This window comes from Mus musculus, chromosome 11, assembly GCF_000001635.26.
Source record: "Mus musculus strain C57BL/6J chromosome 11, GRCm38.p6 C57BL/6J".
NCBI lineage: Eukaryota > Metazoa > Chordata > Mammalia > Rodentia > Muridae > Mus > Mus musculus.
Window position 1 is genome coordinate 97,728,882 of NC_000077.6, and position 16,163 is coordinate 97,745,044.

The window sequence follows — 16,163 nt, forward strand, 5'->3', positions numbered from 1 at the left end:
CTGTGGTATCAGCACAGGTGACTGAAAAAGTCACTGCTTAAGGGCAAAGGAAATCTCCACCTTCACTAGCAGGCTGTGTGCCAGGAAAAGAAGGGGCTCTAAGCGCAAGGTAGAGCCGGTGCAGAGCCATGGCTGCTGAGTCAGACTCTGCTGCCCTGACTGACATTCCCCATAGGCCAGTGGCTTCTAGGACAGGATCATGCTCTGAAGGCAGCAGTCGCCCGTCCCCGGCCCACCACCGGGAAGACAGGGGGCACGCTCAGGAGTGGTGCTCTAACTTGGCAGTAGGATGATGTAGGTTGCTACCCCTGATGCCTTTCTTTGCTAATCTGTCTTACCTGCTTTTAACAGGCCTCCTTGCATGCACGCTCTATCTCAGTCAAACTACCAAGGAAGGGTTCTTCAGCCTAGACTGGGCGTGTCAGACTGACAAAAAGCTGCTCCCACACAGCAATCTCCCGCTGCTCCCCCCTCCCACCCCCCCAAAGCAGGAGCATCCTCTAAGGCTCCTACAGGCTTACCAGTCCTGGTCTGCTGGCACTAGGCGTGAGCTTGGACAGGGAGATGCAGTAGCCCAGGGACAGCTGACACTCTGACCCCTGCCCATCTTGTGGCTTCCTGACCCCCACATCTCTGAATCCCCCTGCTGTGCCAAGACAGCTCCGTACCTACCTGGTAGTCCTGGTCATCGATGCCGAACCTCTCCCTGAGGTTTCGGAACACCATGGGGCAGTACTCCTTGAACTTGAAGCGGCTGGGGAGGTTTTCCCTGGAGGAAGCAGACACAGGCTTTGTGAACCACCCTAACTCAGCCTGAGCAACACCAGAGCCTTCAAAGCGTGGCCTGGAGAAATTCTGGAAGTGAGTCTCAAAATCTGCATTTTATTTTCTTCCTTCCTTCCTTTCTTTCTGTTTGCTTGTTTTTTGTTTTTGTTTTTGTTTTGAGGTCTCACTCTGTAGACCAGGCTGGCCTTGAACTCACCCTCCGCCCACCTCTGCCTCCAGAATGCTGGCGTTAAAAGAATGTACCAGGCTGGAAAGATGGCTCAGCTGTTAAGAGCACTGACTGCTCTTCCAGAGGTTCTGAGTTCAATTCCCAGCAACTACATGGTGGCTCACAACCATCTGTAATGGGATCCAATCCCATCTTCTGGGTTGTCTGAAGACAGTGACAGTGTACCCACATACATGAAATAAATAAATCTTAAAGAAAGAAAGAAAGAAAGAAAGAAAGAAAGAAAGAAAGAAAGAAAGAAAGAAAGAAAGAAAGAAAGAGAGAGAGAGAGAAAGAAAGAAAGGAAGGAAGAAAGAAAGGAAGAAAGAAAGAAGGAAAGAAAGGAAAGAAAAGAGAAAAGAAGAGAAAGAGAATGTACCACTACATCTGGCAAAATCTGCATTTTCAACAAACACTGTAGGTGATTCTAGGCAGGTAGAACTTTACCCTCATCTCTGTAAGAATCGTCTAAGTGTACACTTGTAATTCATATGTCTTTGTTTGTTTGTTTGTTTGTTTGCTGTCCTTAGAACTTACAAAGAAAAGTGTATCTCCCGGGAGGTGAGACCCAGCATCTGCTGGATCTATAGTGTCTAGAAAGATCTTTCTCACAGAAAGGCCATTCTTCTCTGGGATACTGCCATGCAAATATCCTGAGGAGAGTTATGTCCAAGGAGCCCTGCCTGGATGTCCAAAGATAAAGGTGCCTTGACGCAAGTGTTCACATGTAATGCCGGCAGCACTCAGGGGGCTAAGGTAGGAGTGCTGAGAGTTCAAGGCCAACCTGAACTTCCTACTAAGTAATAAAACATCCTGGGGCTTGTACTGAAGCGGTCTTAAGTCAGCTGACTAGGAATGGGAGTTTTTTAGTTTGTTTGTGCTTTTTGTGGTCCTAGGGATCAAGCCCAGGGACACACACACACACACACACACAAGGCTACCACCAAGTGACATGCCAGCCCTGGAATCACATCTTTACAAAGCCATGCTACTTCTCAGTCAAGCCCAGACTCCTAGACAGAGAGAAAGCCATCCAGAAATGAGGCTCTTCCCCACAGCCTCCGTGGTAAGTCTGGACTGAGACCCTCTGGCTGTACCACAATGCCAGACTTCCCGAAAATCAAAATAAAAGGCCCCTCCTGCAGCCTCCCTATAGATCTTCTAGAACAGCTCTGCTGTCTACTGCACATCACACCTGGGACTACTGAAATGAATGGAAGCAAAGATGAAAGACAGTTACACACTCCGATGTTTTCTCTGGACCAAGATGCTCATGGGATGGGAAACCCCGGATGGGAGCTGTATGATGTCAGCCCTGGAGTCCTAACTTCTCAAAGAGCAGCGCCCCCAGTCAGAGCTTGGTGCTCAACATCACTACACAAACTTCACACTGGTGACTTTGCAGCCTTTTGGACATCAGACCAATGTCTAGAAGTTGTCTCAGCATCTTTGGAGACCTTCCAGTGGCCATCTCTTACCTAGCACCACTGAGGATCTAGGCTAAGCCAATTTTTGTTTGTTTGTTGAAATAGGACCTACTGCCATTCCTCGGGGACACTTGGGAGGTAGTTGTTCTGAACACAGACGGTTTCTAGAACAAGATGTCCCTACCTACTCCGGCAGAGAGAGGCCACTAGGAGATCCTCTGAAATTAAGCTTTTCCTCTAGGCCGGCAGTCTGAAAATGGCGGGCTAACTCCCCCAGCTGGTGAGGAAGGACAAAGGATGGCAGAGCCCAGGGGGAGCATGCAGAACGGGGCACCATGGGAATGCCAAAGGTTTCTGGTGTGGCCCACTGTAAAGAGTAAAACTAAGGCTACAAGAAAGGCTCAGTAGGCAGGAGTGGGTGAAGGCCTGGAACTCCAACACTGAGAGGTGGAGACAAGTGGGCTGTCAAAAGGTCAAGGCGCCACACTGAGATCCAGCCTAGGCTACAGGAGATTCTGTCTCAAAGCAGCAATGGCAGCAATAATAAGAAAAAGCTTAGAAGGTGTAGGCTGCCACATTTACAATCCTAGCATTCAAGAGACTGAGTCAGGAAGACTGCCAAAAGTTTGAGGCCAACTTCGTCCACACAGTGTTCAGGCCACTTAATCCTAGCTATATATTTGTAATCCCCAAGCTAATGGGGCAGAGGTGGGAGTTCCCTGAAATTCGAGGCTAGCCTGGTCTACATAGTGAGCCCCACATCACCCTACATAGACAAATACTGTTTCAACAAACAAGCAAACAAACAAACAAACGGCTTAGAGTAGATCCTCAATAGGTAAGAGACAAACACTGGGAGGTCTCCAGAAATGTCGAGACAACTTCTAGAATTGGTCTGACATCTAAGAAACTGCAACGTCTCCAGTGAGAAGAGTTACTTTGGGCAGTGATGTTGCACACCCAGCTCTGCCCGTAGTTTATTCTATCCCACATTGGTGGGAGAACAAAGGACTTGGCTACATCCAGACCAGGAACAAGCCCAGTAACTGAGGGGACGACAGGGCCCTGCCGCAGCACACTAGCTGCCTCAGCTCCCAGCAGCTCACTTCTCTGGAGCTGGTCCTGGGTGGATCACCTGGGGTGCCCAGCCACACACCCCAGGGGACACTGGAGGTAGGCTGATACAGAAGGGAGCCGGGCATGGGGAAATCACATTTTTTAAATGCATCTTCCAGGTCCATTGGTCAACTCTGCCAACAAGTGTAGTTGTGACACAGTGTCTGTCAGGAGCTTTAAGGAAGGAAAGGACGGTCCACAAAACCTAGCTCCTCCCCACCCTCCAAGAGACCACTCACTTATTGAAGAGATGATTGTCCACCTTGATCTTGCTGTAAGCTTTGAAGTCATCCGGCATTAGCATGACAGGAACAGGGACATTGCTCAGCTCATTGATCTGCAAAGCAAGGGTAAAGAGAGAGCCTTAGCCAGGAGACAGACAGACAGACAGACAGACAGACGGTCAATACGGAATGCATCCCCCACCTGTCCAGAGGCTCTCCCTGTCTGCTGCTGCTCGTCTCAGACTCACCTCCACCTGTCCGAGTCTCCTCTTCCTGATAAGGAAGGGTTCCAAAGGCACCTGTCCCCTGAGGCTTCCTCAGGCCTACCACGCATTTCAGTTATGCCGATAAACCTCGTGAGCCTGCTGGACTGCAGCAGGCAATGCCATGTGCCTGATCTTTCTTTTCCGATGCTGGAAATCGAATCCAGAACTTTGCACATGCCAAGCCACACTACTGATTGTGCCTAGTGAAGATCACCTACTTGACCTTTGGGGACTCCACGATGGCACTCCTGTACAGGACAGTTACTCAGAAACTATTTGTCAACTGTAATCAATGCATTAAGGAATAAATGCCCTCCAACCTCGGTGCATACTAAATGAAGCCCTTCGGTTATCTTAATACACACTGAGGGTTCTTTAAAGAAATTAGCTCATGGCAAGAAAAAAGCAGGGTGGACCTGAGTGGGTGTAACTTGTATCTCTGAAGGATTAAATTGGAAGTCATGGGGTGTGGTGGTGCAAGCCTTTAATCTCTGCACTCTAGAGTCAGATACAGGCAGGATCTCTGTGAGTTCAAGACCAGCCTGATCTACAGAGCTCCATAAGAAGACCATGACTCAAAATAGAAAGAGATAGATAGAGGTAGAGGTAGAGGTAGAGGTAGAGAGAGAGAGAGAGAGAGAGAGAGAGAGAGAAAACAAAGTGAGCAGGGTAGTTAAACATCTGGGCTCTGGTTCATTTTAACCCCATGAGGAAAGCTGGACCAGTTTTTCACGCAACAAACTGCTTATGCTGAACTGGGAACAATGCTTTGCCTTAGTGCAAATAAACACACACGGGCACACGGACACATCCACCCACACCCGGAAACACAGACGCACGCACAGGCACACAAGGCCTGGGCAAGGGAGCTGGCTCCCCCTTCGTGAGTGGATCCTGCACTTCCCCATCTTGTTTAGTCAATTAGTGGTCTAATTAGCCACAGATGTCCTCCCCCATCACAGCAGAGTATTTGACATTTGACCCTCAACCCAGTGGCCACTAATGCATTCAGGATTTACAGAGGAAACCTAAGTCATGACTTAATGGACTGGGGGTGAAGGGCACAGCCCTCGGTCTCCCAGATCCTCTCTTCGCAGACCCTCTATTATCTACTCGGGCCCCATGTGGCAGGAAGGGGATATCCTACAGTCATTAGGACTCCATCAGGAGTACAAATCGGGGAACTGGCATTTAATTTGCTGCTGCTTTTATGCTCTAAATCTTTTTTTACTTAGAAATGTCAGATGATGGAGTAAGTTTCAAGTTAATTGAGCCAGTGAGCCACTTTCCCAGAGTTAGTGAAAAGCCCAACACACTTATGGAGTGTGTGTGTGTGGGGTGTGTGTGTGTAGAAAGAGGGAGAGGAAGGGGGAGAGGGAGAGGGGGAGGGAGAGAGACAGAGAGAGAGCAAGAGCATGTGTTCAATGAGGGAGCTATTCAACAAATAGCAAAACCAAAACCTTGATAGGAACAGATAGAAAAGCAGACTCTAGGTAACTGTGTTTACATGGAACTCTAGAACAGGGATCTAAACCTAGAAATCCCATTCTACAGCCTATGTGGGCTGCGGATGGCCAGGAATGAAAGGGACTGAGCAGACATGCCCTGCCCCCACCCCCAGCACGGTGGCATATCTTTTTTTTCCTTTTTTTTTTTCCTTTTTTAAAAAAGATTTATTATTAGCCGAGCGGTGGTGGCGCACGCCTATAATCCCAGCACTTGGGAGGCAGAGGCAGGCGGATTTCTGAGTTCGAGGCCAGCCTGGTCTACTGAGTGAGTTCCAGGACAGCCAGGGCTACACAGAGAAACCCTGTCTCGAGAAAGAAAGAAAGAAAGAAAGAAAGAAAGAAAGAAAGAAAGAAAGAAAGAAAGAAAGAAAGAAAGAAAGGAAGGAAGGAAGGAAGGAAGGAAGGAAGGAAAAGAAAGATTTATTATTATACATAAGTCGTCTTTAGATGTGCCAGAAGAGGGCATTAGATCTCATTACAGATCCACCATGTGGTTGCTGGGATTTGAACTCAGGACCTCTGGAAGAACAGACGGTGTTCTTACTCACTGAGCCATCTCACCAGCCCACAGCGACACATCTTTAGAGCAATCCTAGCACTAGGGAAGTTTAGGGAAGTGAAGCTCTGAGTTCCAGGCCAGCTAGATCTACAGAGCAAGTTGCAGGACAGCCAGGGCTACACGGAAAGACCCTGTCTCAAAAACAACAACAATAAAAACAAAAACACACAAACACAAAAAGAAGCAGCAGCACATCCCAGGATGATAAAAATAATCAGAGACCAGGAGTCGTGGCTGTGGCAGGGGCAGTGGCACCTGCCAGCAATCCACAGTACTTGAGAGGAGGAAAATCAAGAGTTCAAAGCCAACTGAGCTACATGAGACCGTGTAAAATAAAACAAAACACAAAAGGCTGAGCAGACTGGGCAGGCTGGGCATGGAGCTCCATGGCAGAGCATTTGACTGGCATATAGAAGGCCCTGGGTTCAATCCCAGCACTGCAAAAACAAATACAAAATATTAAATAAATAAATAAAAAATAAATAGAACCTATGTCGATTGACAAAGGTGGCTCTGTAATTCCCAGCATCCCTCACTGTGATGCCCTTCATTGGCTACACCTTCCACGGTCAAAAGATCAGCTGCATTGCTGGTGCTCGAGAGAGAACCTGATTGTCAAATCCGGGCCTGTGGTGGGTACCGGTCTACTTCCTTGCTCCTCTGCCATCAGACAATTCATGGCTATCCCACTTCCTTTGGCCTGGCATTCCAAGCCTCGCTCTACAAGTTAAAGGAGAAACAGGCACTCAGACGGCTGAAGCGGGAGGACCTGAAGTTTAAAGCTAGCCTGGGACACCCAGAAAGATCCTGGCTTAAAGACAAGAGTGAGGTGGGTGGGACACCGGGAGACCTGGCAATTGGGAGACAGGAGGGTGAGTCAGACTATCGCAAGCAAACATAGAAAAAAAAGGAGCAAAATGACTTTAATTCCAACACATGGGAAGCAGAGGCAGGCAGATCTGAGTTAAGAGACCAGCCTGGTCTACACAGCCAGTTCCAGGCCACCCAGGTCTACACCGAGGTGAGGCTCTAACAAAACATAAAACAAACTCATAAAAACACGGAGGCAAGACAGGGCTCTGGAACTATGATTATATTATTATTATTATTATTACTGGCTTGTTTTTTTTTTTTTAAGACAGGATTCCTCTGTGTAGCCCTCCCTACAGACAAGGCTGGCCCCCACCTTAGAAATCTGCCTGCCTCTGCTTCCTGAGTGCTGTGCCAACACTGCCTGGCACAGCTGATTATTCTAAGAGGACCAGGCTGAAATACTCTAAGAGGAACTGCTAGGGAATGCTTTACTCATTCATTCTTTTAATCTTTTTTTAAAGCTTTATTTTTTCTTAAAGATCTATTTATTTTATGAATATGAGTATACTGTCTCTCCCTTCAGGCTCACCAGAATAGGGCATCAGATCCCATTGCAGATAGCTATGAGCCACCATGTGGTTGCTTGGAATTGAACTCAGGACCTTCTTTGTTCGGAAGAGCAGTCAGTGTTCTTAACCTCTGAGCCATCTCTCCAGACCTAAAGCATTGGGTTTTTTTTTTTTTTTGTTTTGTTTTTTGGTTGGGTTTTTTTGTTTTGTTTTGTTTTGTTTTGTTTTTTTATTCTTTGAGACAGGGCTTCTCTGTGTAGCCCTGGCTGTCCTGGAACTCACTCTGTAGACCAGGCTGGCCTCAAACCCAGAAATCCACCTGCCTCTGCCTTCCAAGTGCTGAGATTAAAGGCATGCACCACCACTGCCCGGCTTATAGCTTTGTTTTTAATTACGCATTTATGTGTATGTCTGTGTGTCAGTGTGTACATAATGAGTGTCCAGTACCTGAGGGGCTGGCACAGGGTACAGAGCCTCTGGAGCTGGCGTGAACAGGTGGCAGGGCTATTACTCATCATGAGTGCTGGAAATGGAATTCAGAACTCAGGACCCTCCAAGAGCAGTGTACATTTCTTTTATAACATTTATTTTTATTTGTACGTGTGTGTGCACTTGTGTAAGTGCTTGCACATGCATATGGGGGAGAATGATAACATGCACGTGGGTGCCTCCAGAGGCTAGAAAAGGATGTCGGATCCCCTTAGCTGGAATTTCAGGAGGTTGTGAGCTTAGGAACTGAACTCTGGTCCTCAGGAAGAGCAGCAAGTGCTCTTAACCACTGAGCCACCTCTCCAGTGTAACTCTTACCACAACATGGCTTGAAAGGTTGTAAGCTGGCTATCTTTGGGTTTCAGTTCCATCCTTACTATTGAATCTACAACGTAATAACAGAACATTTAAATTCAGATAGTACAACAGTGAACAATTATAGCTCACCTTTGGTTTCCGTGGAGCCACGGATACAGATGGTGACTCACTCTGGAGACCAGAAGTACTTTTCTCCTCTTAGTTGTACTAAATTTTATATCCCCAGAGAGCTCGATTGGATTTCAGTTGAACAGTACTTATTGAAATAGCTACTATATGCATCTGTCTATGTTGGGTATATGTGTGGGAGGAGGGGGGAGGGGAGGGAGATGTTGTATATACAAAAGAAATAAGACACTCATGCTCTTATGGGGATCATGAAACAAACCCCACATCTGGACTCTCGGGGAGCACACACTCAAGTGGGAACATGGAGAGACATGAGCAGAGGTTCTAAGATCCTTGGCCCTCTTACATCAGGCTAGAGACCAGGAACTTAAGCCTCTCCCAGCACTGCCAAGAACACTTGACACTGGAAGACTCTACAATAAGATCATGTTACATCTCTGCTTAAAAATCTTCCATGGTTCCTCACCAACCCTAGGGCAAAGTTTTAACTCCTTAGCCTGGCATTCAATACCTTTCCAGATCTGGCCTAGTCTCTGCCAAACTCCATTGACTTTAGGCCAGGAGTGTGCCAGAAGCTCGGGATATACAAACAAAAAGACATCTTTTCCATTTGGCTGGGAAGACAGCCGGGTTACAAAAGCAATGTGATGAACATTGGAACTGTGTTACGTATAACGGGAGATGAAAGAGCAGGCCCAGGGACAGCTAACTCTGTCTAGCAGTGGGAAAGAGAGAGCGCCGGTGGCTAGGGCAAGTGCCGGAGAAAGGCATCTGAAAAAAGTCTAGGGATAGCCAGAGCCAAGACCCGGCCTGGTTGCAAGATACCGTGCCGGTTTCTGGAGCATTAAGAGTGTGTGCAGGAAAATGTGGGAGGTACAGTTCAGAGGTAAGGGGGGGGGGGGCGCACAGGTGATACCACAGAGACAGGTAAATGATCCAGCATTCGGTGAATAGTCATTAGTAAATACCAACTGACTGGACCTGGTGGTGCAGGCCTATAGTCCTGGCCATTTAGAAGACCAAAACTGGAGGGGATCATGAGTTCAAGACCAGCCTGCACTGGGCTTCCAAGCAAGTTCAAGGCCAGTGTTGGCAGTTTTGAAAAACAGGTCTCTAATCTCAGGAGGCAGACAGAGCTCAGTGAGTTCGAGGCCAGCCTGGTCTACAGCGTGAGTTCCAGGACAGCCAGGGCTACACAGTGAAACCCTGTCTCAAACAAAAACAAAAACAAACAAACAAAAAGGAAAAAAGGAAGGAAGAGAAAGAAGACTCTCAAAGGGTTTAAAAAGAGGTGTGGGAAGTGGGTGGGCTGAAGTTGGACGTCTGTTACCAAGTCTGATAGCCTGAGTCCCATCCCAAGAACCCTCGGGCTGGATGGAAAAACAGACTCCTAAAAGTTGTCCTCTAACCTCCACCCACGAGACCACACCCACAGGATCATAAATAAATAAATGAATGTCTTAGAATAAAACGGTGAGGAGCTGAGGTGGCAGGACAGACAAACAAACAGACAAACAAGGCTGAAGAGATGGCTCAGTGATTAAGACGTCTTCCAGAGGTCTTAAGTTCAATTCCCAGCAACATTATAACCATCTCGAATGAGATCTGGCGCCCTCTTCCGGCCTGCAGGCATACATGCAGGCAGAACACTGGATACATGATAAATTACTATTTTAAGTAAAGAAAATAAAATGAAGAGGCTGGCAGTGCAGCTCAGTAGCAGAGCACTTACCTAGAATACCAAGGTTCTGAGTGCAACACCCAATACAAGTACAAAGATTAACTGAAAAAGTTAACAGTTGCTGTATTGACTAAATCCCAGGTGGGCGCTTTGTAAGATTGTAGTCAGTGTGCACGTGTGCCTGGGTGAGTGCGCAGGAAGATCCTTTATGGGCCCATTGAACAGTTCAGATGACAGAGCAGCCCAATAAGGATGGAGAGGACCCAGGGTTAGAGAGATGGTTAAAAAGCACTTGTTGCTCTTACAGGGAACTCAGGTTCAGTTCCCAGCACTCAAGTCTGAAACTTCAATCCCAGAACCTCTGACACCCTCTCCTGGCCTCTGCGGGTATTACAGGCAGGCAAAACATAAAAGAAAAACAAGTACTTAGGTAAAAAGAATGGAAAGGATGAAAGCCCAGAGAATAAGCCAAGATCTGGCTGAATGATAGTCCTGTCTCAGAGGCTCCCTGCTTCCCCCAGGGCGAATTAACTACTCAGGCCTGTGTGCATCTTTATAAGCTAAGTATCACATCCAGGGTAAATTTGTTTATTTATTGTTTATTTGTTTGTTTATCATGGGTCCCAAGGCACACGTGTGTAGGTCAGAGGACAACTAACAGGAGCCATTTTTCCTCTTCCCTCCACTACGTTGAGTCCCAGGAACTGAACGCCCATGGTCAGGCTTGGTAGCAGACGCCTTTACCTGCAGCAGAGCCGCCTCGTAGGCCAGGTAATTATTTCTTTCCATGTCTGATTTCTCCCCTTGGCTGAGAACCCTTAGCACATGATGGGAACCAAAGGCTGCTCGATAAATGTTAAGGCTGAAGGATAAATGAGCAGGGGGAGGGGAAAGGCAGGAGTTGGGGGGGGGGGGTGTCTAAAGGATGAAGGTGAGCAGAAAGAAAAACCCAGGGAGACAAGCAACTGTCTTGTAACTGTCCTGTAACTGTACCAAATCTCCCTGTCTGGAGGATGGGAAAGGTTAAGCTTAGCTGTTGAGGCTATGGCCGTACTCTGAAGCCTCACATACCAGAAAGAGAAAAATAAATTGTACTTGGCAGACAGGGGGAACTTAAAGTTTTGTGACCGAAGAGGTCCCAGGAGATGTGCGCTTGCTTTATTATCCACACGGTCCTGAGCCTATCTCTTCCCCCTTTCAAAGCAACCAGCGCATCGTGGGACACAGACCCACTGGAATGCCAGGCTCAGCACACCACACTGGAAGGCAAGTCTGTTGCATCTCCTCATGTAAATGGTTTTTGGATTATCCACATGATTAACTCCAGGAGCCATGAGCATAAATAATACAGGGGCTAAGGAAGCTGAGTAACAACCCAGGCTGGGCACGGTGGCTCACACTTCCGCACCGGGGAGGAGGAAGCAGGAAGACTGCATGCCAGACAGCGAGCGAGAAAGATCCTGGCTCAAAAGAAAAGAGACTGGGCCCTGTGGAGGCGGGGACTTCCCAGCTGCTTAGGAAGACTGCAAACCCAGGGCCTGCCTGGGATACAGAAGAAGTTTTGGCCACCCTGTGCAACTTAATGAGACTTCATTAAAAAAAAAAAAAAAAAAGTGGATAGGGGGCTAAGGATGTAACTCAGTAGGTAGAGGATGCCTGGCATATACCTACAGGGCTCTAGGGCATGACACCCAGCACTGCATAAAACTGAGAGTAGCAACAGATATACCAATGTAAATCGAGCACTCAGAAGGTAGAGGCAAGAGTTTCAGGAGTTCAAGGTCATGCTGAGTTTTAGAGGCCAGCTTGAACCAGGGAATCAGGACTCCATTGCTCCTGGGGGGCGGCTAGCCTTACTTGAAGGTTCTTTTTCTTCAGATGCCTGGTATGACACTATATCTTAAAGTTAGAAAAGAAAAAGAAAAGGATGGGCTGGAGAGATGGCGCAGCAGTTAAGAGCACTGACTGCTCTTCCAGAGGTCCTGAGTTCAAATCCCAGCAACCACATGGTGGCTCACAACCATATGTAATGAGATCTGATGCCCTCTTCTGGTGTGTCTGAAGACAGCTACAGGATACTCATATGCATAAATAAAAAAGAGAAAGAAAGAAAGAGAGGGAGAGAGAGAAAAAGAGAGAGAGAGAGAGAAAGAAAAAAAGAAAAGGAGAGAGAAAAAAAAGAAGTGCTTGCCTGGAAGGTACAAGGCTCTGGGTTCATATCGCAGGACCACAAAAAACAAACAAGCCAACAAATACATAAATGAACTAACAAATAATCACAATTTGTTTTTAAATGCACAAAGGGTTTAATAGACATTCTCCAAAGAAAATGTACAATGGCCAGCACAAATGGAAGGATGCTTAACAACATGAGTTACCAGAGAAATGCAAATCAAAAAAAAAAAATCACAAGGAGATACTGTTGCCCACTGGAATGCCTATGCTAAAAAAGAAGGGGAGCAAGGATCTGGAGTAACCGCGTCACAGGCTGCTGGCGGAAACGCACAACGGTATAGCCGGTATAGCCACTCCGGGGAAGAGCTGGCGGTTTCTCAAAAGAGTAAATACAGAGTTACCATCAACTGCCACCACTCTTCCTCATGATGTGCCACGTCTATGTGGTTCCTAAAGGGACCCACAACCACCAGACGGGGAGGCCTTCCAGTGCTGCATTCCTTCAGAGAGAACCCAGACCCTCTGAAGTACCCAAGCTTCATCCGCTGAGACCCCAGGTGACTTTTTCTTTCCTCACTAGTCCTCCTCTGTCGGGTCTAACATCCTCTCTACCCTCTTTGCCTCCACTGAGGGACACAAGGGGCTGAATGTCTTATCCAGGGACTCCCTTAATTACACTGAGTTCAAATGCCTCTCTCAAAGCAAAAACAAGCCAGTTCTTTTTATTGATTGATTGATTGACTGTTTGTTTTCGAGACAGGGTTTCTCTGTGTAGCCCTGGCTGTCCTGGAACTCACTTTGTAGACCAGGCTAGCCTCGAACTCCGAAATCTGCCTGCCTCTGCCTCCCAAGTGCTGAGATTAAAGGCGTGCGCCACCACTGCCCAGCTTTTTTTTTTTCTTTTTTTTTCTTTTAAAGGTTTCTCTTTTCCACTCAGAAGTAAAGAAAGCAACTAGCTCATGAGAAGGTAGCTGGCTTTTGCTGAAGACATGGGCATTCCCATCCAATATGCCATCTTAGCTCTAGACCAGCATGACTGAAGGCTTTAAACACTGAGACCCCGAAGGACTGAAGGGAAGGTGGTATCTGAAATCTTAAGTGGCAAAGAGGTGTAACAGGGCACTTCTGAAGAAAGGGAACCCTCGAGGGAGGCCAGCCACCCGCCAGGAGCAACTGGGCCCTGATGCCCTGGAGAAACGGCAAGATGTTATGGCCTTCTGGGCACACATATCTCACAGGGCACCTCGACACCTTATGGTAGAACAGAAGGAAGCAAGCCAGCTAACTCACTAACTACCTAACCTTCAAAGCTCACCCATACAGGGCAGTGGTGCTCCAGGTCCTCCTCCCACCTGTATGCAGATCCCTGTGGATCCTGGAAAGTCAGGGCTTTTCCAGCTAGCCCACCAAACTTCCTTCAAGTTAGCAAAGGGCAACAGTAACCACCATGCTCTCTTGCCCTCAGTTTTCCATCAGATGCCCAGGTCTTCGCAGACTTATTGCTTGCCCATGAGAAAACCAAATACCATCCAAATACCATATACAATCCCAGGAACCGGCATGCCCAGTGAGTGTGCGCGTGTGCACACACACACACCTTTCCCCAGTATATATTCAAGTTGAGATGCTTGGTCATGGCTGAGAGAGTAAAAGGAACAAAAGGCCTGTCACTCAAGAACCGCCACTAACCAACAGAGCCTCTTGGTGCTGGACAAGGAACTGTATCTTCACGGCAAGCATAGGCAAGCTACCCCCGAGCCAAAGGCTCTGTTCGGTCTCCGGAGTGAAATGAAGTTACCCACCTTCAGGCTTTTGCTACAGGATGCTTTCTAGTGAGAGGCCAGATGTCAAACAAAATCAAGGAGTGACTCCCAGAAAGGGATGCAGGGTTCACAATTTGCTGACCCAGTTTCCCTGGGAATGTCAGATGACCCCCGAAGCAAGAGGAGCAAGCTCTGCTCACTGTTGATGTCCAGCTCCTTTAGAGGTCCGGGCATCCCACTTCCCGGCCAGGACACTCATTAAGCCCAGGGATTCCATGGAAAAGGGGAATGTGCCCAAGACTAAGAGGCCTGAGAGGACCTCACAAACACATGCGCTCTTCTCTAAGACGTGGAGATCTACGCTGGTGTAGGTGGCTGTCCCTCAATCTCTAGCCAAAGGACCCTCTAGGTCTTCTACCAAAGCAAGAGAAAATGAAGTCTCCCTGACCCTGGGTCCCTGGGTCATTGTTTGGTCTTGTAGACAATTTCAAGTGTTCAGAAAAGTCATGGAGCCTAAAGAATGAAATCCGAAGGAGACCCGACCCGTTATCCTCCCCCCACCCACCCCCATTCTAAACTTGTGGCTGGTGGAGTCAGCACCTCAGGTCTTTTCACTTCCTCTGTTTGCTCTCAGTGTAGGGACTCACAAAGAAACGGTGAGAAGGCAGAGAGCAAGCCACCGAAAGAGAGCAGATCCCAAACAAACAGCACATAAACAGAGCCAACCAGCTAACGTCGGCCACATCCAACTTCTTGGCAGAGGCTGCTGCACCATCCCAAAGCACCCAGGACCCAAAGGACCACTCATCTGAGACAGTAATCACCATTATCACACCCTGGAAAACCATACGAGAAGTCAATGGCTTTGAAACATCACAGAAGAACGAGGAAGATACATTATTTCCATAACCAAGTCTACACTCCCTCGGGCCTTGTGCTCGCACTTATCCTTCATCCATGGGAACACAAGTCAAGTGTCTGTGGTTTGGAGAAGTCTCTGCTTCTCCAGTTGATACGTCTTCATGAAGAAGAAGAAGAAAAAAAGGAAACCCAGAGAGGATGTCCACAGTCAGGGGTAAGGAGGCCTAGAAGATGGGAAACTTTGAGCAGCCATACCACCCAAAGGACCACAAACAGGAACATTCAGGCAAGCCAGTCCCACTTGCCCTGTCAACTGAGCAATGATGTGGTAGCCAGCTATAAGAGACAAGCGGAATAGCCATGCAACAAACACGCTGAGGGTAGAAGCAGCGTCGTTGCAGCACCCAGGCCTTCCCTCGGAAGCTCCGGGGTTGCACGGAGCCAGCATACGGACACAAGAAGCCAGAGGGGCTGGAGCGAAGGGGAAACGACGACGGCATAGCACGGGGACACCAGGCCTCGCGTGGCGAACGGGGAGTGCACGCCCGGCCGGACAGCGTGCACGGGTGGGCGGGCATGCAAGTGGCTCGGCGGAAGGGTTGCAGGCGTCACCCGCGGGGCGAGCGTGGCGAGGCCGGAGGGAGTGGGGGCGCGCACGGGGAAGCTGGTTACCGTGTGGTTCACCCCCCACATCAGGACGCTGAGAATCGGCTCGCTGGCCCGGAATAGCTTCACTTTCTGGCACACGAAATGCTTCTTCTTGGTCTTGGTTTTGCTGGCGCTGAGCGGCGCCACCGCCACCGCCGTGGTGCTGGTGCAGTTGGACGACATGCCCGGGGCGGCGGCGGCGGCGAAAGGGGGGGCGGCGGAGACAGCGCACCAGCGAGCGGCCCCAGGCCTCCCCCGAACCGATCCCCACCCCCGCTGCCTCACCGAGCCATGGTCGCGCCCGTCCCGTTACCTCCCCACCCCGCCCCGGTGGTTCCGTCCGCCCCACGCCCCGCCCTCGCTGCGCCGGCCCGCCCCGCCCCGCCCCGCCCCGGGGAGCAGGCCAGCCTGATCCTCACCCCGCCCCCGGGCGGCACCGCCCACTGGATCCCGGCTCTCCCCTCCCCGTCGGAATGGTACCGCCCGTCCCCGGGCGCTTGCAGCTGCCCCGCCCACTCCTCCTCTCCCGGCCTGAAGGGAACCCAGCCGGCTTCACGCGGGGGAACGAGGAAGACTGGGGATGGACAGCCTCGAGGCACTCGGCAAGAAGGGCTCCCTACTCG

General features: G+C 49.1%; 1 protein-coding gene and 1 non-coding gene across 3 annotated transcripts in view; one reads left to right on the forward strand and one right to left on the reverse strand.

The window, feature by feature from the left end:
* The window catches only part of Pip4k2b (phosphatidylinositol-5-phosphate 4-kinase, type II, beta), a 29,548-nt gene extending 13,725 nt beyond the window's left edge, over positions 1-15,823 (reverse strand). The window contains exons 1-3 of one of the 2 annotated variants that reach the window (NM_054051.1): positions 15,565-15,823; positions 3,777-3,874; positions 673-769 (exon numbers count right to left, since the gene is read on the reverse strand). In NM_054051.1, coding sequence (NP_473392.1) covers positions 673-769; positions 3,777-3,874; positions 15,565-15,723 — 354 coding nt within the window. In that variant the 5' untranslated portion in view covers positions 15,724-15,823. Of the gene's footprint in view, positions 1-672; positions 770-3,776; positions 3,875-4,009; positions 5,643-15,564 lie in introns of those variants that run through there. The other variant, XM_030245466.1, reaches the window with a different exon arrangement.
* Positions 15,824-16,015: 192 nt separating this feature from the next.
* Mir8102 (microRNA 8102) lies at positions 16,016-16,154 on the forward strand. Its single transcript, NR_106180.1, has one exon. It is a non-coding gene; the product is annotated as a microRNA 8102 (primary transcript).
* Positions 16,155-16,163: the final 9 nt, after the last annotated feature.